Source organism: Drosophila persimilis, unplaced genomic scaffold, assembly GCF_003286085.1.
Source record: "Drosophila persimilis strain 14011-0111.01,24,50 unplaced genomic scaffold, DperRS2 tig00000000-arrow-pilon, whole genome shotgun sequence".
NCBI lineage: Eukaryota > Metazoa > Arthropoda > Insecta > Diptera > Drosophilidae > Drosophila > Drosophila persimilis.
In genome coordinates this window covers 1,653,500-1,675,678 of record NW_020825288.1, presented here as the reverse complement: position 1 = coordinate 1,675,678, position 22,179 = coordinate 1,653,500, and the positions used below count along the sequence as shown (strand labels likewise).

At 48.4% G+C, this 22,179-nt stretch overlaps 4 protein-coding genes across 5 annotated transcripts in view; 1 reads left to right on the top strand and 3 right to left on the bottom strand.

Annotated features, from left to right (window-relative positions):
- The window catches only part of LOC6595101 (guanylate cyclase soluble subunit beta-1), a 45,148-nt gene extending 42,656 nt beyond the window's left edge, over positions 1-2,492 (bottom strand). The window contains exon 1 of one of the 2 annotated variants that reach the window (XR_003408394.1): positions 2,022-2,492. The gene's annotated coding sequence lies outside the window, so the exon portion shown is untranslated. Of the gene's footprint in view, positions 1-1,967 lie in introns of both variants that reach the window. The other variant, XM_026984652.1, reaches the window with a different exon arrangement.
- Positions 2,493-7,012: 4,520 nt separating this feature from the next.
- Positions 7,013-9,534, top strand: LOC6595207 (adhesion G-protein coupled receptor G2). The gene is made up of 2 exons (XM_026990848.1): positions 7,013-8,214; positions 8,274-9,534. Exons 1-2 carry the CDS (start codon positions 7,047-7,049, stop codon positions 9,413-9,415), a joined length of 2,310 nt encoding a protein of 769 aa, XP_026846649.1. The 5' UTR covers positions 7,013-7,046; the 3' UTR covers positions 9,416-9,534.
- A 409-nt stretch (positions 9,535-9,943) lies between these two features.
- Positions 9,944-11,132, bottom strand: LOC6595208. Its single transcript, XM_002020347.2, has 2 exons — positions 10,782-11,132; positions 9,944-10,721 (listed from the first exon to the last, which is right to left on the bottom strand). Exons 1-2 carry the CDS (start codon positions 10,800-10,802, stop codon positions 10,317-10,319), a joined length of 426 nt encoding a protein of 141 aa, XP_002020383.1. The 5' UTR covers positions 10,803-11,132; the 3' UTR covers positions 9,944-10,316.
- Positions 11,133-18,562: 7,430 nt separating this feature from the next.
- On the bottom strand, positions 18,563-21,562 carry LOC6595209 (adhesion G-protein coupled receptor G2). Its single transcript, XM_002020348.2, has 2 exons — positions 20,095-21,562; positions 18,563-20,031 (listed from the first exon to the last, which is right to left on the bottom strand). The coding sequence occupies exons 1-2, from the start codon at positions 21,398-21,400 to the stop codon at positions 18,833-18,835; spliced, it is 2,505 nt and encodes an 834-aa protein (XP_002020384.1). The 5' UTR covers positions 21,401-21,562; the 3' UTR covers positions 18,563-18,832.
- Positions 21,563-22,179: the final 617 nt, after the last annotated feature.

The window sequence follows — 22,179 nt, the reverse complement described above, 5'->3', positions numbered from 1 at the left end:
ATCACAAAACAAAACAAAACAAAACGAAAAAAAACAGGGGCAGCTAAAACGGCAGCCTGGCGTGGCAACAAAGGGTGCATGCGGCTGGTTAATTACACAAACACACATGCAAAGCACAACACATTCGCACACACAGCACTCAGGTGTAAGGGTAAGTGTGAGAGAATCTCGAAATTTATGCGCCACGACGAGTGCACGGCAATTAAGGCATTGCCAGCACCAACAGCGAGTTTTTCTGAAGTTAGGCAGTTGCCTAGGCACAGGGGCAGGGGAAACGCCTCGAGACAGGGCCTGAGCAGCCCCGAACAGAGCTGAATAGAACGAAAAGTGGCAGCTCTCTGGGAGACAGGTGGGGCATCAAGTGGGGGCTCGAATTGAGATGGGAAACTTGTGGACCTGCAGAGCAATGATAATTGTAAGAACAGGGAGGAGCAGCAGCACAGCTTCCACTTGAGGGTTTCGGATTCGGCCAGCCGTAAGGGACTTAACCCGGGCGACAGACAAAGCTACACTTTAAGTCATCTCCAGACTGGTTTCTGCTTTAAAAGGAAAAATCGATTTTCTCCGGCATTTGTGTAGCTGCTGCCACAAAGCCCATTAGCAGAAGAGTCGTTAAGGTGGGGGTCTCTGTATCACTCTCGTTTGTATGTATGTAAGTACATACATACTTTTCCCATCTTCCTGTCAACCTTCATCGCGGCTGTTTGCTTTGGGCCCTGGCTTATTGCGATTGCTGCAATACTAGGTATTAATCAGGCAACGAGTTCAGACAGCAATATTTCTCAATGACCTTAGGGGCCCAGGCTCAGGCGCAGGTCGGGAGGCAAAGCATCCTTCCAATTGAGCGAATTTTAATTACGTGCAACATTCGGAATTTTGAGAACGGTGCGGCAGAGGCAGCGGCAGCGGTAGTGGCAGTGGCACACTGTCAACAAAAGTGGGAATCGAAGGAGTCCTTGTGCTATTTTCGGGGCACCCGTCGACAAGAGTGTAAATAAGAGGCCAAGAGTCGGTGGCCAGGCATTTGTTTGGCCAGGCTTAGAGCACGGCCAAGTCGCTTCGATTCGGTGGAGAGCCTTAGAGTACGCTTCGACTCGGCGGTGGGGCTATTTGTTAGGGGCTCAAATGAAGCTATTTGGCGATGACGGGCACGCCGTTTGATAATTGCGACAAAATGACGCTTAAAAACAAAACGATATTCACGCGCCAACGGTGGAAAGTGGTGGATGTCGCTGTCGCTGTGGCTGTCTGGCTGTCGGGCTGTCGGGCTGTCTGCCCGTCAATTTAGCGCTAAACTGACAATAACTGAGTTAATGATGAGCCTGCCATTAGGCCAGGACACAAAATGAGGCAGAGCTGGGACAAAGAACACACAAATTGTGGCCACACGTTGGGGGTGGGGATGGGCTTGGGCAATGTCGTGTCGAGTTTTGCAAAGAGATAGAGAGAGACAGAGAGGAGAACAGAGACTGGCAATTGTACATTCAACTCTGTGTCTGGTCTGGCGGGGCATTTATCAAATATAATGGACATTCACTATCGTCCAGCGGAGCAACTAAAACAACTGTCAGCAAATTGCCGTGGGCACGCAAAGCTAAATGTCTAATAAACTTTGACATATTGGGGCAAATATTTCTATTTGGTAAACTTGGGCAAAACAGCGACAAAACACACAGCGCACACACACCATACACAAAATTGAACAGAATACGAAACATAAATTATGGGCCTCCCATCCATGGACCATGGACAATAATGGCGTGAAATATGCAGGCAGGAACAAGAAAATAAATCGGAGCGCACGAATGTAGGCTTTAATTTTTGAGGCGGCGGCCTTTGCTTGGCTTTAAGAACCAAAATAACCAAAAAAGTCCGTCATTATACACATATTCGCAAATATATCTGTCACTGTATATATCTCTCGTATCGTATATATCTCTTTCTCTTTTTGCGGGCCTGTAATTTACATTTGTTTTTAGGGCGCGTTGCTTTTTATTGTGCGATTTCTTTTGCTCTCTCACTTTTGTTTATTCTCCTCAGTGCGTTATTTATTTGTTTTGCGTTTAGTATTCTACTTTCTCCGTTCCGTAGTTTCCCACACCGTACACCCCGATAACTGGCAACTTTCACTTGATGAGTGCCTGGTCGACTCCTGATAAGAGATACGCGCGCGAGTCTCAAAGAATCCGTACTCCGTTCTCTGTTGTCTGTTGTCTCCGTAGTAAATTTGACAATTCGCCTGGAACAGCCGGGGACGAAAAAACACGACACTTGTACCTTCACGATTATTCTGGCGGTTTGGACTTTGCAAGAATTTACAAAAACTTGGTCAAATTTCTCAAGTACATTCTGTGTGTGTAAATATAAATATATTTTTAGTTTGATATTTATTTTTGCCGAAAATATCAATCTGGATGTTTTTGTGGGCTTTATCTGAACTACTTCAGAAAGCGATCTGTTGTGTCGTCCGCGAAAATACGTTAGTTATCAACTTCTGAACTTATTTTCTTGACGCAGCACAGATACCGCGTTGGTCGAAAGTTGAAAACCGAATGGCAGACATGCTGAGACATGCATCAAGAGCGAGAGAGTTTCCAGAGAGAGTGATAAAATATACCGTTCTACCACTACCCATACAGAAGATGTGCCATACTACGAAGCGTCACACGAGTAACCAGAGACTTCGGCTCTGTCGTTCGGGTACTGAACGTCATCATGAGCCGCACATCTTTGTATGTGTTAGTACACACACACAATATGTTTCGAGAAATGTTTCTCTGAAATGTACCGAAATATACGGTTATATTTAAAAAATATACCGACGAATTATTCATATTCCTCGTTTTTGATATTCCGTCAAATATTAATAGCTAGCCATGATTTCTATGCCTGAACATATAATTTTATACGATTAAAGAACCAATTGTCTACAAGATATGCGTATTTAAGGGACACCTTGTTATTGGACTGTATCTGAAAAAAGGTTTAAGTGCCTCGTGCTTCGTGTGTGGGCCAGGACCAACTCCATCCGCCCACGTAGCTGTTTGTTGTTGCTGCTCGAAAGCTGCTCTCTAAAGTTAACAGAGCCTAAAAGCTATTCTACTTGTCGATGTAGTTGCAGAATTTTACATGTAGAAAAAGAGGACGATGCCAATCGCCAACAGATGGCAGCAGTATATTGTTTACCAGTTAGCTGGGAAGATTTTTCAAATCAGGGATACAAATTAAATAAAAACGGCATCTGGACACCGGCGTCTTCAGGATTCTGGCATCTGGTGCGATGGAGACCGTGGAGAACGTGCGTGAGCCGTGGGGGAATGGGGCTTGCTCCACCTCTGCCTGTACCTGTGCCTGCCGCTTTCCTGGTGTTCTCTCGACCGAGTACAGCGACGGGAACGGAATCACGACGACGAGCGATACCCTTCAAGGATGTGCGCGATGTGCACGCCCTGGACGTGTCGGTGGCGGAGAGGCGCATCTACTGGACTGACCAGAAGACCAAGTGCATCTTCCGGGCCTTTCTCAATGGCTCCTATGTGCAGCGGATCGTGGACTCGGGTCTGATTTGGCCGGACGGCATCGCTGTCGACTGGCTGGGCAGCAACATCTACTGGTCCGATGCGGAGGTTCGTCTCATCGAGGTCTGGATGGCAGCCCGCCTGGATGGCAGCGGTCGGCGCGTGCTCGCCATGACAAGTATGTACATTTATTAAAAATAAATGAATAAGAGATTATAAATAAAATTGCATATAATGTTGGTCTAATTCCTTTTTCAACTTAAAGTGAATTTGGACCTCCTTCCATTTTCCAGAAGCGCCTGTTAATCATTCGCTCGAATTTTCCTTCTTTCTGCTATTGTTTGCTCTGCGTTCACTTCATCTCCCCAATCGCTCAACTTCCGCTTCTGGCGTTATTTATCGGTGGATTTATTTACTTTCTGCTGATTTTTATCGAATGGCTGTGAGGTCGTCGCTTCTGCCTTCGCTCAGTCAATGGGGCGGCACGCATAATTTACCTACGACAATAGAGTTTCGGGGCAGCTCCAGTCGAGCAGATGAACACAGCTCCAGCAAATAAATTAGAGCCACTTGCATTACAATCAGCAAGCGACATTCATGGGTGTAGGACAGTAATTGAAATTGAATGGCAGGCCTGTCAAGGGGCCAGAGCCGGGGCCAGTGTCGGGACCGGCACCTGTTAGAGCACGGCATCGGGAATTGCTTGGGACAAGTGCCGACCCGAGCCACTGAAGCCAGTCAGTGCATCCAGGCGATAGTCAGGGCATAAATGAATTATTCACCACAAAAACATAATGAAACATTGTGCATTGTGCAAGTTTTCATTGTCGTAACCGCACTGGTTTAATCGCGTTTCTGTCCCCAGCAAACGCACAAAGGTTCAACTTCCTTCGGCTGTGGTGCCCGATAAACGTCAGCGCGTAGCCGCAGGCTCACCCGAACCTGCCTCTGACAGGCCACCCACTCTGCTGCTGACACTGATGGAGGAGTGGTGCAGAGTTCGCACCGGGAGCCACTGGGGCAGGCCAGGTAAGCAGTGCCAGCCATCAGCATCCGACTATCAAAGCCATTGTCACTCTGCCCCCCAAGGGAAACCAGAATAAATCAGGGATGGCACAAATCAAGGTATGTAAATATCATTATTGGTAGATAATTGGTTGACATTTTGAAGTTACATCCGACTAATTCGGGGTTTTAGTTAACCTTCTAAAGTGAAAATGTAGTTACTGTTTTGATGTTTACGTGGCACATCTCTAGCCTCAACCACCTTTCTTAGCCAACAAAAGCCCGTCCCCGAAAGGTTTGGGTCTGCCTGTTCTAGACATTTTCAGCCATTAGAAGTCAGATTTTTGATCCAATTTCAGTCGCGCAACTAAGTAAGAAGCGGAATAGGGATAACCGCGGGATGCCAGAATGGACCTGGCATCTGTCTGCCCCATTGTGCAAGTGAAATGGAGCGTAGCACGCCACGGTAGAGCGAAGAAATGCTGTGCTCTCCGCCTCCAGACTCTAATCAAGCTGGCTGCCAAAAGATGACTATCTTGCTGGCTTTTAATTAACAAGCGTAGGAGAAGGCCACATCGAAGGCGAAGGAGTTGAGGTTGATATTGAGGCTGTGGCTGCGGTTGGGAAAACTTTTTTGGGCATCTCAATTGCTGCACATAGACGACAGCAGCTCCGTGCTGGATATTGCTTGGAATCTGTTTGTGTGTCGGGCGCACTGAGACAAAGGACAAGTGCATCAGGATAATCGCATCACACTCGAGTAAATAAATTCCTGAAGTGGAACCAACTTTCCGGGTTCACGTTCACTCCGCACCCAGCCAAAAACATGTTGCCATGCTCTACATGGGCTAACAATGGGTGCTGTCCGTCCCTAGCTCCTCTTGTCGCCCTTGCAGCATGTCCTTCTTTGCTGGATTTTCGTTGTCTTCTACGTGCCAGCGGATGATATGGCTCTGGCACTGAGACCCAACGCCCACACAAAAATTCTCGCACAAAGGAGGGAATTTCGCAGTAGAAATAAATATTTCAATGTTCTTTGCATTAAAATGTGTGAAGCAAGTTTTTATTTTCTAGATAAGCCAAAAGGGGGAAGTGATTGAGACCTGCTCCCTTTGGGTTATTATGTCCGAAGCGTCAACGAGTGGCAATCAATGGAATGCTGGAATAATCAATGCTCAAAAGATTGTGTGTGCACACACAATTATTTTGCGAGAAAGGGATACGCCCTTTATGGGGCTTCCCTGCAGATACGAATGTATGCTTACGATAATATACGATAAGGAATATGAATAATTAGGTTCCACATAAAGAAATTACCGCACGCTGTATGAAAGTACATGCTCACGAGAAAATGCCAGCTCTATTTATAAACACAATGGCTTGCAGCTCTGAAATGTACGATAAACCTCAAATAAGCAATCTCGGATTGGATTTGCATGTCTTGCCATTTGTTGGTCGACTTGCCTTTCAGTTGCAACCGCATTGGAGTCCAGTAAAAATGTGATTCCCAAGAAGAGCATGTCGAGTGCCAAAGGCCAGAGGAGCAACAACCGCCTCATTAGAGCGTGGCCAATGCACAATCTTGCTTCTTGCGGGTAATCATAGCCCAGAGGTCGGTTATGGGTATTTGATTTGCATTATCAATGCAATGTATAAATAATTATATGAGGTACATGCCATATGAGTATGTAGTGTACATAAGACTTTTCAAAAATAGCCCGTTCTTCATCTTCTGCCGCCGTCGACGACAGCTGATGGAGGGTTCTATATTCTATAGACTGCCGGGAAATACTGTAAGTATTTGCAAGTGGCAGCGCGCGTTAGCTCTCCCGCCTCGAGTGGCCTTTGAGGTGGAGTGGAAAAATATCAAGTGCTCATCGACCGACCCGACCCGACCAGACCAGCTCAAGCCGCGGCGCATCTAATTATTCACGCGGCTCATTCTAATGCCACAAATCGACAGATTGTATCGCCAGAGCCGGGGGCTGTCTGACGAGCAGGTGGTCGGTCAGACGTGCCACAGCTACCGCTCGATCGATGATTACTTGGCCTTAACGCTTTTCCCAACCAACAAAACCTTAGCTGAGGCCCAGTTGTAAGTTTTCTTCCTCTCTTAATGGATAAGGAATGCGGCAAGCACCGAATCGAACTCGGCGATACCCTATCAACTTGAGGCTTATACGAATCCACTGATTAATGAATCCATTAGCCATCAGCGTGCCTCTAATCAAAGCTGATTAACTAGTTGGCCGATTAACGATTGCCCCTCGGGATTTGATTGATGCACTCTTGAGGAACATCAAGATCAAGTCTCCCCTGCAGGCCTCGGTTCCCAGACCACCCACCCGCAATGCCCTATATGCTAGGGTATGACGAGAGCGGAACGAGTTTTATCGCCTCACCAGTCGCACGCTTCCCAGTCCAGTCCAGTCCAGTCAGTCAGTCGATCGCGGTGCTCGGGAGTGCGACAACGGGGTTGGCGCTTAAATGGATTTGAAATCGGAGATCCCGATTACCTCAAAGATGCTGCGGCTTCTGGGCCTTTGGTGCTGCTGGGCCTTCAGTTCAGTTTCGTCTGACAGCACAACCACCGGTCGGAGCACCCAGCTGTATGTGCAGCCCCACCTGAGCATCGGCAGCTGCCTGGATTATTGCCACTTCAGATTCATTCCGTTCCTGCCATGCATCGACGACAACAATCAGTTTGCGAGTAGCCCGGCGGAGGCCTGTGGCAGAGGCAACTGCGATTCAGAGCACTTTGAGCTCAACTACAGAACCAGCGATGGAGTGGAGGTGGAGTCCCGCAGGAATCACGTGGAGAGAACGAGACTTGGCCGATTGGCCAACTTGCGGGAGCTGTGCCTGGACGATAGGGGTTTCCCCGTGAGGCGCAGATGTGAGATCCGCAATGGCACCACGGCGTGGCAGAGCCTGAGCAACATCACCTGTCGAACCGGCCGGAAGCTGAGCTCGAATCTGAACCGATTGGCTGTGGAGGGTGCGCCGGATATGATAATCAGATTGAGCCACCTCCTGCGCCAATCCCACGAACCACTGAAGCCTGTCGACATCTTCAGCATTGGCCAAATCTTCGAGTCGCTCTTGCAGAAGCCGAAGAATGCCTCTTTCGTGACCGATCTGCTGGACATCTGCCTGCGCGTGATGGCCACCGACTGGGAAACACTGCATCTCTCGGCCGAGCTGAATGCCACCAACACACTGCTGTCCAACTTTGAGGACTACCTAGATGCCCTTCCACCCCAGATTGTGCCCAAAGAGAGCTGCAGCGTTGAAGCCATGGGACATAGTCACGTGTCTGGGGTGAATGGCGTCTACGCTCTCATCAGCAACGAGCTCAGTGTGTTCTTTGTGAATCCGGACTGTGCCAATGTGACGGGCATCGCCATACACAGTGTGGGATCTGATCGACAAGAAGGCGCCTCCCCACATGCGGCAGTCTTTGGCTACAGTCCTTTGAGTTCATCCGAGAGCCTGGAGAATATCAGAGCCAGGAAGGGGCTGGAGACAGCAGCCTTTGTGCCAGAACCACTGTGGAGATCGCTGAAGCAGAAGGGAGCCACATACCTGGTCTTCAAGGTCTACACACGCGATTCCCTCTTTATGGAAACGGAGAGCAGCGCGCGCATTCCGAGCAGTGCCGTCATATCCATATCCATTCCTGGAATGAAGGGTGAGAGTGGTCTATTTTGATCCGCAGTTCTTCGAGTAATATCCAACTACTCCCTGCAGATAATTCCCTGCCTCTGAAGCTGCCGTTTTTCCTGCGCAATGGAAACACACACTCCTCCCTAATGGCGGGTGGAGGGTGTGGCTACTGGAACTATGAGACCTGGCTGAGCGATGGGATTACCACCTGCAGCAATGGCAGTTCTGATCCCATCATCCTCTGCCATGCCGATCACCTCACACAGTTCTCCTTTCTGCTGGGCATCAGCAGGAGTCAGACGGGTGTGGACCAATACGAGGATGATCGAACCTTGGACATGATCACTAATGTGGGACTGAGCCTGTCGCTATTCGGACTTCTGGCCATCTTCCTGACTGCGGCGCTCTTCAGGCGCTTCCGGCGCCTGGCCTCCACCAAAGTGCTGCTCAATCTCTGCCTGGCATTGGCTCTGCAGACACTGCTCTTCATGGATATCGGCAAGGGGGAGCTGCTGCGGCTAGTGCAGTTCGGGGATAGCTGCCTGATTGGGGGCGCCCTCATGCAGTACTTCCTGCTGGTCGTCTTCAGCTGGATGCTCATCATCGGCTTCCTGCAGTTCAAGCGCTATGTGAAGGTCATTGGCGTCACCTATCCCCGCCATTATATTTTCATATCCGCCCTGGTCGCCTGGACCTTGCCGCTGGTCCCCACCCTGTTACTGGTTGAACTGGATCCAGCCTCGTACAGGCCCCCCCAAGAGTCGCCAGATATGCCGCCCACTTTCCTGTGCTACCCCTCCGGCCACGGTCTGTACCTTGCCGTGGTCCTTCCCATTGCTCTGGTGACACTGGCCAACGCCCTGATGGTCGGCTACATCACCATCAGCGTCTACCGAGCGCTGAATACACGAGGCCAGCATGTGCTCCAGCAGCTGCGGCTTTTTGTGCTGCTCTTTTTCCTGTTGGGCCTCACGTGGATCTTCGGATTCTGCAGCTACTTCCAGTGGGGCAGAGCCTTCTCCTACCTGTTTTGCCTGATGGCCACGCTGCAGGGGTTCGTGCTGTTTGTTTATTTTATTATCTTTAACATAGACAACCGCTTAGCCTGGTTGCATCTCATCTGCAAATGGAAATTCAGGGAAGAGCTAGACATTGTCGCACTGCGCGCACACGACAAGTCGGCGTTCAGTCGCTCAAGCCAATTATCAAATTCATCAAACTATTAAGAATGCATAGTTTATAATGCCAATAAAATAGATACTATAATTATTAGAATATAAAATATACTCCTAAGTAACTGTGCAACCATTAGTCAGTTTTTGCTTAAATAAAATAATAAATTGAATCTGTTAAGCTAGCTGGATAATTGCCGGCGTTCATAAACAGCGAAACCAGTCTACTTGGTTAATGATTTTCTCAGATCAGACTGAAATTCAGTTCAAATTTTACTTTCAAGCAAGCGCGCCATGTAAATTAGAAGCTGCTTGCTATGACACTCAACAATCGATGAAGTTATCGATGCAGGAATTAAAATCGAACGTATCTGACAAAAGCTCGCTGCTGTAAATTGAAAGCTCCCCAGCCATCTTCTGTGAGCTTTTTGAGCTGCGGCATCTGAGCTTTGTATGTATGAGCTTTTAACCGCTTCAACCGGATCGAGCGGACAAGTAATTCCCCGCTCGGCTCGTTTAAATTTATCGCTTCTAATTTATGTAAATGAGATGACAATCTCTGGGGTTTTCGGTGAATTTTTTTTCATAGATTATTACGACGGCAGGTCGCTCACTCGGCTTTATTGGATGTGATAGGGTCGTAACTCATAGTCATGGCTGTGGTGGGTGCAGGGGAAGGGATGGGGATCGCGTGGATGTTGTGTTTTGGCTTAAATTAGATTGTCGCACTTAAATGCCAGCACTGGCCTTAAAACAAAAAATTAAAATATCGTTAAGTTATATGTATACTACTATAATAACCAGTAAGATTAAAACAAATTAGCCTCATCTACTGGTTGCCTCCGCTGCGATTCGCGACGGCATTCCACAGCCCAGAAGCCGAAGCCGAAGCCGATACCGATGCCGAACTCGTTTGAACAACACACGGTGCCGCCGCCGACAGCGCGACAACAACTCAGCGTCGTATCAAGAGTAATCGCAGCGGTATGTAAGAGCTTCCGGGTACCACATCCTTGCCGTCGGGCAGGAAATTCTGTGCATAGTTCTTTGGTGTCGGCGTATTCGGTGGCAGGGCGTAGTCCAGTATGTGCTCCGAGGCGGCGGGCATGCGGACGTAGACCAGCAACTGCATCTTGGAGCCCACTTCCGTTTTGGCCTGCTGATTGAGGGCTCGCCGCGAGAACTGCGGACTGTCCGCCTGCTGAAAGCGTTGCAGATGGCCTTGGATAATCCGCCGTAGTGCTGCCATGGTGCTTGGCGCTGGCGTCGAGTAGAAGTACGGTTGAGGCTGGCGGCGAGGCAAATACTCCCGACTCTGAGTGCCGGCTCCAACCACGGCCAGCATTGAGACGAGCAGCAACTGGAAGTGAAGTGGCAAATCATTTAATGATTTATCCGCGGGGTATGAGGATACACTTACCCAAAAGCACGACCTGTACATGTTTTCCCTATGAATTATCTTTCGATTTCAGCACGATCTTCGACCGCTCTCCGTTTGGCTCAACAACAGACTGAGCACAGGCGAGCTGCTCTGGTGGGTCTGCGTCCGCCATTCTCCTCCATCGACTCGTTTCAAGTTCAGGGTCTCCATTGCCATCTCCATTTCCATCCATGCATTTACATAAATTTCTAGCCGTCCGAGCAGCGTTCGGGGCCCAGTCATAGACATTCTCCCTCCGTTCTCCATTCTCCGTTCTCCATGCTCTGTTCCTCCGACTAATTTTTCGGTTTTCGGCGGCTGGCACTGGCACTGGCACTGGCACTGGCACTGGCACTGGCACGTGATTTATGCATAGAAGATCGCTTCGAAGATCACCTTCGTGAGCGACTAAATATATATTTTGCAATCCAGTTTAATCGATCAACAGATTCCCATTCCCACTACCTATACCAAGCCAAGCCCCTACTAAGACAATCTCTGCCATTTCTCAGCTGACTTGATGACTGAGATCCCACAGATAGCCAGATATCCAGATAGCCAGATAGCTGGGGTTTTTTTGGCACAGACGGCCGGGCGACTTCTTTGGGGTGTTCGCGCCGATATAATTATGCAGATTTGATTTAAAACAACTGAATAAATCAACTTTATGAGTGGTCGCCTTACAAGAGGTCGGCTATTCGCTCATCTAGGGCTAATTTGCATAATAGTTTCTATATAGAGATGTAGAAGCGTGGCCAGCTCAGAGCAGAGACTCCTTTGTAGTGAATTTATATTGATTTTTAATCACCGACTCGACTCTTTGTGCCGTGCCTGACAATACGCATCAAAAGCATCGAAGCTCGATGATCGTTTGTCTTGTCATTCGATATGGCAGTCGCAGAGCTCCGATCCAAACTGAATGATGACTCTCTCAAATATGGATTAGATCTGAAGATGGGGACAACAAAGCAGAACATAATGCGATTCATATGCTAAGTGATAGAGCTGCTTGAGACCCGTATTGTATTACCCCCAGCCCATAGTTGATGTGTTTAATGTGTGCTCGGATCGATTGAGATGTTGAAATGGCAGATCATCAATCGAATCGAATCGAATCAACCGGGCGGGGGGGTTGCTCGATTAACATACTTATGAGCAGCAATCGGTAAATGATCGCAAAACAGCTTAACGACTGTTCGATTGATTGTAAAATGGTAATCAGCGGGGCAGAATACGACCAATCCAATCATTAATTGATGTTTGAATTAATTGATTATCTTTATAAAAGAGCTTTGCTTTGAATATTCACCCAAATTCACCCAAATGTTTATTCAGATAAGCAGCAGAGATTTACGAACTCGATTTAATTAGAATGCAATCAAATGATGGCTTTTTCACGCCCACAGCTCACACGCCACACCATTGGAAAAGTTGTTCCAGATCTCGCGTACAATTACCAAAATGGATATCAAATGAAAGTGCACTGGAGCACTTCCTGCCTCCCTCTGCTCAGCCTTAGGGTAAGACCTCCCACCCACCCCCTAAAATATTGATGAGTCAGCCAACGGAAACGGAAACGCAATTAAAGCTCCACGTTGGCTGCAAATAAGCTTGTGGCATTAGGCAATAACAAATTTTGCAGGATTATGCAGAATGCAAATATCGACTCGATTGCATTAGCATTTTGATTTATATGCAAACTAACAAAGGGGATGATGAGATGAGCGGGTTCTTTCATGCAATGGAATGCTGGCAGAACGATGATTCGCTTGTAATTACTATGTAAATTATTTATGCAATTAACTCGACCAACTCCAGAGCGAGAAGCTCAAGCCACGAACCGTACTCCGAACACGACCATCAGCCATACATCCATATTGATGAGGGTCCTTTCCGGCTGAGCACACCGCTTATGAGCACATATGTACAATGTTTGTCCACACACCATACTACATACTCCATAATACATAATACATATTTCATATGCCATTCAAATGCAGCATCATAATCAGGGCAGGGGTTCGGGGAAGCAGCCATCCATTGGAGCGAGTCCAGCTGCCGTTGAGTGCTAAATCCTCTGTCGCATATGTTTGGGGAGGCTCCCCTGTCAAAGAGAACAAAAGAAATAACAAACAAACAAAAATGGGATCCTAGCTGCGGGAGTCGCATGTACTGATACCCCTGGTGCACGATCTCTTTTTTGGTGGTTTTACGTTGTACAAACATCTAGGAATATGTGAGTTATATATGTGCCACTCTGCAAAGTAGGGGGACTGGAATAACCCACCTACATTTATATAGTCTGTTAGGATTGAGCTGCTGCTACAATCATCTGCCTCGCATCGTATTACCCTCTGCTAGGGCATCAAAAGAGGGCCACAAAAGTTGGCCCAAATGTCCAGAACTAAATCCTGAATGCTGCGTAATGAGTTTGATGGGCTTTTGAACTAAACTAAATTGAAGACCGGCATTTTATTGGTATTCCCACTCTGATTCCCATCTCCATACCCATTTCGATTCGATGCTGATGATGATGATATGAGCGGAGACTAGCAAATGGGAATCCGCACATGAGGCAGGCCAAAATCGTGAAATAAGAAACGTAGCGTGGATGCAAGCAGCAAATTGAGTTATGGTCTCCGTTGCCTCATATTTTATGCATGACAAGGGCAAGCGAATTGCTTTCCAATCGACTTGGCGCACTCGAGAGCCGCTCCACCTGCTCCTCGGACTCCCCCAGCAGGGAGTGTCCTTGTCCTTCCTTCCATCCCGAAGGGTGCGTCCAGACAGACCGACCCATTATCCTCCAGTTATCGGGATCGTCCAAATGGATCATCGATTATATTTATATTGGACAGTCACGACATTCCCATTCCCATTCCCATCGCTGGCATGCCATTCCACTTTCTTATGGCCTGTCTGCCTGTCTCTATTTGGGGCTAGTGTAATTAAAGGTTGAACAAACTTTTCGGATACCGAAAAACTAATTAAAATAGTTTGCCTTTTGCTGCAGTCAATTGGCAAACTGGCAGAGCCTGGCATTTTGGAGCTTTGAGTTGTCTACTTTGACATTAATGAAGATGCCTCAATCTCCCCGAGGTCGGAGGAGCTCTGCCAGAAAGCTAGCTTTACCTTTGACCTTTCAACCTGTACATAATTTATGCTGTTTGGCCTTCTTTCTTCTGCCTTCTGCCTCCTGTAACTGTGCCTCTGCCTTTGCTCCGACTGCACAACTCCCAGCTGGCAATCATTCATCATAATACAAGAATGAGCCAGAAATTTGCAACTGACAGCAGCACCCCGCCACCCCACTACTGTACCCCGGCAGCAGTGCAAAAATAAAAGGAATTTCTGCATATTTAATAAGTTTATGCGCTTTGTGCAATAATCCCCAATGCCACATACACATTGCGGCAAAAAAAATTAAGTTAAATGTCGGGTAGAGTCCAGCGCTCCATCATTTTATGGCCACTATAGCTTTTCGCAGTTTTTATAATAGACAAAAAATAGTAAAAACCTAGATGTGGGGCATAATTTTGGACACCAGTGTGGGTCTCTGATATATTTAGTTGTATGCAAATTCCGGGCTACACATTCTCATTTTGACGCAATTCCCCGGGGCCATTTTGATGCGGTGTGGCTTTTAGCGGCTCCTGCGGCTCGTGCATACGTCAGATATGCAAATCCAGATACAGTTTCGTCTGTGTTCCGGTCTGTTTTTACCTTTTTGGACCGCAATCTTGTGTGCCTCTTTGGTATTTCAGTTGGCAAGGCACAAGTTGTGCGCTGACATGCAATAAACCCCATAGTTTCTGCTGGCTCCCTTTGGGCACACCTGGAACTACTTTACTTTACGGATGGAAGCAAGGAGTGGAGCACGGAAGATACATTGTCTGAATATACAATGCAAATGGCTCTCAGTGTATTTCTGTCGGCGAAAGTCTTTTACAACAATATTTAAATATTTTTTATGTCTCGCATCAAAAGATGGCACTTATACACTGCGCGCTCATATATATTGCTGTGCCACTCCGCCACTGAGGGGAATATAAATTTGCACTTCTCTACTTTTTTTTCACACCAGCTAAGTGTTTGCTTAGCCCGGCTGAACAGACTGTCCAAAGAAAATGGGCAAAGGCAAAGGCAAAGCCAATGGGGAATGGGCAAAGGGAAAGGGGAAAAGGCAAAAGACAAAAGACAGAAAGTAAAACCAGCAGAAAAATGGGAAAAAGAAACGCTTTCCTTTGGGCGAGGTTGACTTTTGCCTTGTTGTGTCCCAAGAGCAAACAATCGCACGTGGAACGCTGCAGGAATTTCAATTAACTTGTTAGTATTTCACGCTCTCTGAACTTTAAACAAAAGCAACAGACAGCAACCAGCAGACAAAGGACAATACTACGAGTGCACACTAACATCGACTTAAAGGCTAATTTATGTTTAGCTGCTAATGAAATAGGATGGAATTTAATGTCTGGCAAGTGTTTGCCAAAGTTCTGGGCGATAAAAGTTGGCAAAGGTTCAATGTGCCGGTGGAGGAGTGCAACAGGTTAGAAATTGGACTCCGTTGCCTCGCTAGAGTGGAGTTCATAATCAACGCCCAGGTCCCCTTTTCGCACCATAAAAGTAGGCAACATAATCAGCTCTCTCACCCACACAAGCACGTCCACAAGCACAAGCACACTCGCCTTCTCCCTCGCCCTCGCCCACGCCCTTGCCGGTAATCAAATTAATCTCACACTTGCTCGTACTTCAGCAAATAGATGTAATATGCGCTCGCAATTATTACACTCGCCTCGGGGATGGGCAGACACGGAGCAGTACATATAGACAGGCCTTCCCTCTCCCGTTGCTGTGATATTTATCTCGCGCTGAAATCCTCATCAGGCTTAAGCACAGCGCTTAATTGCCCGCAGAAGCAGTGTCCTTCGCCGAGTATCTGTATATCTGTGTCAGCAAAGACCATCCGTCTGTGTCCGTGACTGTGTGCCTGCTTGTTTGCCTTACATACGAGTATTACTTCATTTGCCTGTGTCCTGGAACAATCTGAATCAGACGTTCGTTGTGGTGGTGCTGGTGGTGCTTTCAGTTTCTGTTTTATGGGGCAAACAATGCATACATATAAGGCAAACAAGAGTGAAGAGTCACTTGTCCACAAGCGAAGGCGGATCCAACAGTGGAATACACCCAAAACGTACACTTTTCAGAACTCTTTGGGCAACCCTCTACTTCCCAGTGAACGGCCACGCACTCGCATGCCTCGCGTGAATATTTAAGTTCTATTTTTGCTAATTTTTGCGTGCAAAATGCTGACCTTCCCGAGACCCCACACGCAGGCAAATTTAATATTCTATTCCTGGCGCATTCCCCCGTCTAATAAGAATCTATATATACATTTAATAATACTAACAACCTGTGAACCGGCACGTGTCTAGGCCATGTTTATTGCCATCGTACCTACTGCCTAATGAATTGAACAAGTTTGAGGCAGCACCAGCAACAGCACGACTCCGAATCCATGCTATTTTGCTTAGCCAAAGACCGAGGCGCTGGAGCTGGAGCTGAAGCTGAAGCTGCAGGACCCTTTGCATAAATCTTATGCGCAATTTATTTCGGACCCGAGTTTGCCTTTTTTAATTAATTTCTCTGCCGTGTGCTGTGTGTGTGTGTGTGTGTGCGAACACCTTTTCTATTTTATGCGACACCCTAATGACACTTTTATGGATTTGAATTTTGGCGAGCGAGCGCCTTAAAAGCGACTCTAAAACACTTTGGACCCTTCACTGGCAGCTAGCTAGCCTCAGAGATGCCTAGACACGTTCCATAATGTGCCAAACGATTGTATGTATAGTATATAGGACCTAGAACAACGAAGATTGTCCGAGTTGGACTTCTTGCAGGAGCTCGCACTTCCGCCTGAGTACCGTTCAAAAGCGTTGAATGCCGCAAACTGTTGTCTGGCCTTCGGCAGAGGCTTGGGCTTGTGTTTTGGCCTCTTCTTGTACGGCCTTTCCTTCCAAAGAAGTCTCCTTGGGCGTACGCGGCGGGTACGTAGTCTGGGAGAGGAATTGCGTATACGTAACGTAAGCAAATGCAGGCGGGGCATAAAAGCAACGAAGAGCAGCGCATGCTCAGAGTATTCCACTCTCTTCGGTACTCTCTTCCGTGTGCTCTTTGCTTGGCCAAAATTAAAGCTATGATTAGTGGGTCCTGGCCCCTTTGTCAGAGGTGCAATTATGTCAGATGCTGAGCGGTGAAATCGGATCTGCCAGTGCCACACAGAAACGTGAGCGCTTTCCTTACGACATATACGCCACATATGCGAAATGTCGGCAAAAGGTCCCCCCTTCCACCCCAGATGATGCATGGGCCCTATGCAGGCTTACTAAATTTCAGTTTAATCTCTGGCAAAGCTCAATTAACTTTAATTATGTTCAGACACCATTAAATGCGGTCCAAATCTTTGGCCATCAGATTAGACTAATTAATTCTCACCGCAAGATTATTGATTGCCACTAAACACATTTAATGCCGCCATCTCCATGGATTCCTTGGGCCGCAGGTGAAGCCTCGTAATACCTTGATGGACTGGAATTTTTGGGGCGTCTTTGGACCTTCTTTCGGGCTCGTTGGAGCTGGAATTGCGTCTAGTGGTCTAGAGGTCTAGAGGTCACCCACAAGCACATCCAAAAACGTGGAGCAAAAGTTACTGCTGCGCTAATTTAATTTGTTTGTGCCTGCAATTCATTTGCCGAGTCGTTGACTTTTAATGCACACATCCAAGACTTGTTGTTGGCTTGCTTGCTTACTTGTTGCCAACCTTTTGCTTGACATGGCTTACACATTGCCTCCGACTCTGTTTTTCGGCCCTATTTCTGTCTCTGTCTCTTCTGTCTCCTCTGTCTCCGGCAGAGCTGTTGTCCCTTCTGCGTCCCTGCTGTGACCCTTGACATTGTTGTGTGGCTGCCAGAGAGGAGAATGTTAAGCAATTTATTTCAAGTTGCGCATGATTTGAGCACCTCCTATGCTCAAAAGTCATCTCGGGCATGTTTTAATATTAATTCTCCGCATTCTCCATGGCCTGTCTGGCTGAGTTGAAGGCCTCACCTCTTGGAATTCCATTCCGAATGCATTTACCCCAACTAACTTTGCCCACAAGATGCCCAGCAAATGCAGTCAGACAGAGTGCTCCTTCCGAAGGTAGCTGCTGTACCTGTATCTGCTGTACCTGTACCAAGCGATTAATCTCACCCACCCAACGCCACTGACATGGACCATCAATCAGCATCGAATCGAGAGTGGCGCATGTAACACGCCACTAATCAAAGAGAAAGCATTCTCCGCTTTCCATTTCCATCCCAACTCATAATTAAGGAACCAACTCAATCGATGTGAACGTTTTGATGAGTTATCCTCCGAGGCGTGCCCAGAGGCCAGAAGTAGAGGTACCTTGGCTTTAAAGCCCCTCCTGGGGGCAGCTTAAGCGCTCCCTTTACTGCCCTCCAGTTGCCATGGCCATTAATTTCGAAGCACTTGGGCAACCGGCGTGAGATTCCTTTAGACAATAAATATGCGAGCGCTGAGGCAGGTGGCGGTCAGGTCGTTATTTTTGGGGCAGTGAAATGTTTCACACCTGCCGTTCATCAAAATACAGGCACAGTCACAGGCACACGCAACCCACCCTCACAATCCACACAAATTTATGCACAGTGGATCGATATTTGTAATCCTCAAAAGTAAAATATTGTAATGCAAAGTATTTCAAAGTACATTGAAGTATTGTGAGTGTATACAAAGATCCTTGGGAAATACATTTGGCCCACTGTGCACACAGCTCTGGCGCATCGCATTGATTGATGGCCAAGGCAGCCACACTTTTCAGTTTAAATATTGCCACTAAAAGTACAAAACTAAGGGGGAATTTTAGTAAAAATACAATAAATATTTAATACACTTGTACATTTTGTTCGTTGTTCGGTGGATGGCGAGAGCTGACTGGAAAATGGTAGCGTCTGAGGATAGCTGACTGGGAAATGAGGGACGAATGAGGAACACTAATTATGCGATCTGTGCGAGTAGTTGGTGGATGATGTGGTCATCGACTGCAGCTCGGTGGTGCGCTTCTGGACGTCCATCGACATTTTGGTGGGGCACAAGAGACCCATCCAGGCCCGTCGAGCGGCTGCATCGAAGAGCACAAAGTAGACGAACAGCACGAATCCCTGCATGGTGGCCGTGATGCAGAAGAGATACGAGAAGGCCACGCCCGCCTGCATGAAGGCGAAGATGCCGAAGATCCAGGAGAGCCCCAGCAGGAAGAAGAGTAGAATGGAAAGGCGGATCTGCTTGACGACCATCTTCCGCTCGGACTTGTGGACGCTCTGGCCGAGCGAGTGCGAGATGCTGTAGAAGACATACACAAAGATCACCAGGTTGGCCGCCGTGACGAGGGTGACGGGCAACACCAGGCCGAAGATGAGGCCGTGCCCCGAGGGGTAGCAAATCCCCGTGTCCGTTGCCAGCTGTGCGGCCGTAGGCAAGTAGCAGTCGGGGTCTATGAGAGCTACCAACAAGGTGGGCAGAAGAGGCAGGGACCAGGCCACCAGCGCCGCCTTCAGAATATAGTGGCTGGGCCTCTCGATGCCAATCACCGTGACGTACCGCTGGAACTGGAGGAAGGCGATGATGAGCATCCAGCAGAAGAGCACCAGAATAGAGTACTGCAGGAAGGCGCCGAGGGCCACACAGCGTACAGTGTCTCCGTTCACGACCAGCTGCTCGGAGATGTCGTCCGTATTGAGGAAGACGAACAGAACCATTTGGAGGGTCATGGCCAGGCACAGATGGAGGAGCACCTTGGTGGACGCCTGGCTGCGCCAACTCTTGAAGAGGGCGGCGGTGAGGAAGATGCCAAGCACTCCCATCAGCGACAGGCAGCAGCCCACAATGGAGATGATGTCCAGCACCCGCTCGTTGAGGGGCGTGATTAGAACCTCCTCGCCCAGGTCGTTGGTGCGGTAGCTGCCGCCGATAAGGAACGAGAACTGGGTGAGGTGGTCCGTGTGGCAGACGATGATCGGATCCCGCAGCAGGTCCGAGCGGCTGCTGCTGCTGCTGGTGGTTACGCCGTATTCCGACCAGGTCTGATAGTCCCAGTAGCCGCAGCCGCTGCCGCTGCTGATGGACCTCGCATCCGGCTCACGGATGTTCTGGTTGCGCAATAGGAAGGGCAGACTCTCGGGCAGGACTGGATCTGTAATATAAAGAGGGAAACGTGAAGCCAGCACAGTCGCTCAAAAGTAGCTAGATTACTCACTCAATAGGCCTGGTATGGAGATGGATATAACCTTGCTGCGAGGCCTACGACTGCGTGTCTGCGACATTTCCACAAAGAGAGCGTCGTGGGCATAGATCTTGAAGACCAAGTAAGTGGCTCCGCTCTGCTTCACCTTTTCCCACAACTGTTTGGGCAGGAAGGTGGCCGTCTCGAGGTCGGACTCCCGCTTCAAGCTGTCCAAGCTGTCGCTGGCGCGAAGGAAGCGATACCAGAACTCGCTGCTGGATTTTCGACCCTCGGCAAGGGCTGAGTAGATGGCTATGCCCGTGATGTTGTCGCACTCTGGATTGACAAAGAACACGCTAAGGTTGCCGCTCAGCAGTGCCTGGATGCCGATGTCCGAGAAGTTGACAGTTTCCACGCCCGTGGCTGCCACTTCGAGGGCATCGCTGGCTGCCTGGGCCTGTGGCACGACCTTGCCACACTGGTCCCTGGACACCATCTGCTTGGCCAGGCCATCCATGTAGTCCTCGAACTGAGTGAGCAGCGAGTTGGTGGCATTCAGCTGGGCGGAGAGACGCAGCACCTGGCTGTCAGTGGACATAATTTCTTTGTAAACACTGACTAAGTCCGCGCTGACCGCCGCGTCTTTGTCCTGCTCCATCAGGGCCCCAAGCACCTGCCCCGTCATGTGCACATCGGCGGGCAGGACACTCTTGTCCTGCTGCCTGAACATGTCCCTCATCGTGGCCGCCATCTGACGTCGTCCCTGGGTATCGTTGGTGCGCCGCCTTCCCTCGAGGATGTCGTCATGCAGGTCGTTCAGCTCCACGCTGATCGTCCGCTCCCTGAAGCGTCTCAGGCACACGACGGGCCGCCATTTATCTATTGTCTCCCACTTGGCCCTGTTGTCGACTCGCTCGCACCTTCTCGTGACCGGCATTCCGTTCGTCAGGATACACACGTCGTGCAATGTGGCATTCTCCCCGACTCGGGCTTGCTTCCACTGGTTCACGTGCGGTGTCTGGTCGTGGTTCCGTACGATATAGTCGTGCTGGAACTCCTCCGGTCGGCAGCTTGTGGCATCACAGTACAAGAAACCATCTGGAAAATCGGGTCCCTGGAAATCCTGATCGCAGCTGATGAACTTGTATCTGCCGTGCTTCAATCGACAGACCCTTCTTTCCTTCTGACATCTTTCATCATCATCATCACGTTTTCCCCGCGAGTGAAAGGGCGTGCGGATATGAGGATAAGCTGATGGTGAGTGCTCTCTTATGAGAGCCTCCAACGCCCACGGGAAGGTCAATGTCAGAAAGAGTACGACGCACCACAACGAATTCATTTCGTATGACTCATGAATCGCATGAATCGCTTTTATCTTGTCTCACTTCTACTTCTCCAGCCCGACATATAACCGTACTTCTATAGACGTCCGACTCTACCGGAGAAACGCACTGCACTAAACCTTCCCTCCGCTCAGAATTTCCCAGACACCGACACCGAGTGCGGCCTGGTGTGCGTTATCAATCGACACCACGATCGTTTATCGGCGGATTTTGTTGCCTCTGTCCGAGCACGTACTACGCGCTCACCTGAACTTGAAACTTGCTGGTTGAACCATTGTTTATCATTTTCCAATGTTTAAATATAATTAACATGTGTTACCAAAGATACAGTAAAGCTTGAATCAATTCTTTCTTGCCATCTTGCACAGATAACTGTCACACTGAGACGAATAAGAATAATAATAAATATAGGAATAATAACAATTGGTGAACCTATCGACCTATCGATCGTTATTCGAATATTATTATTTTATACCTCTCATTTCGCATAATACTACCTTTCGTGCCACTATCTAATCGATAAGGCAGAACGTACGGTCTAGCACTATTCGCTGATATTTACATTGCCATTAGCAGGGCCTTGGCAATTAACCGATAATAGAATATATCTGGACTTGTGACGTCGCCGCGAGTGGATTGTGTTTGAGCAAACCACAATTTCACGCCTTCTTACTCACTTGTACACACACGTACGAGTACCACACTGGGCTGATTCATTGAGAAATTGTGGTCCCTCCTCTCCGAGATAAGCGGTTTATAGCTTTTACTTGGAAAG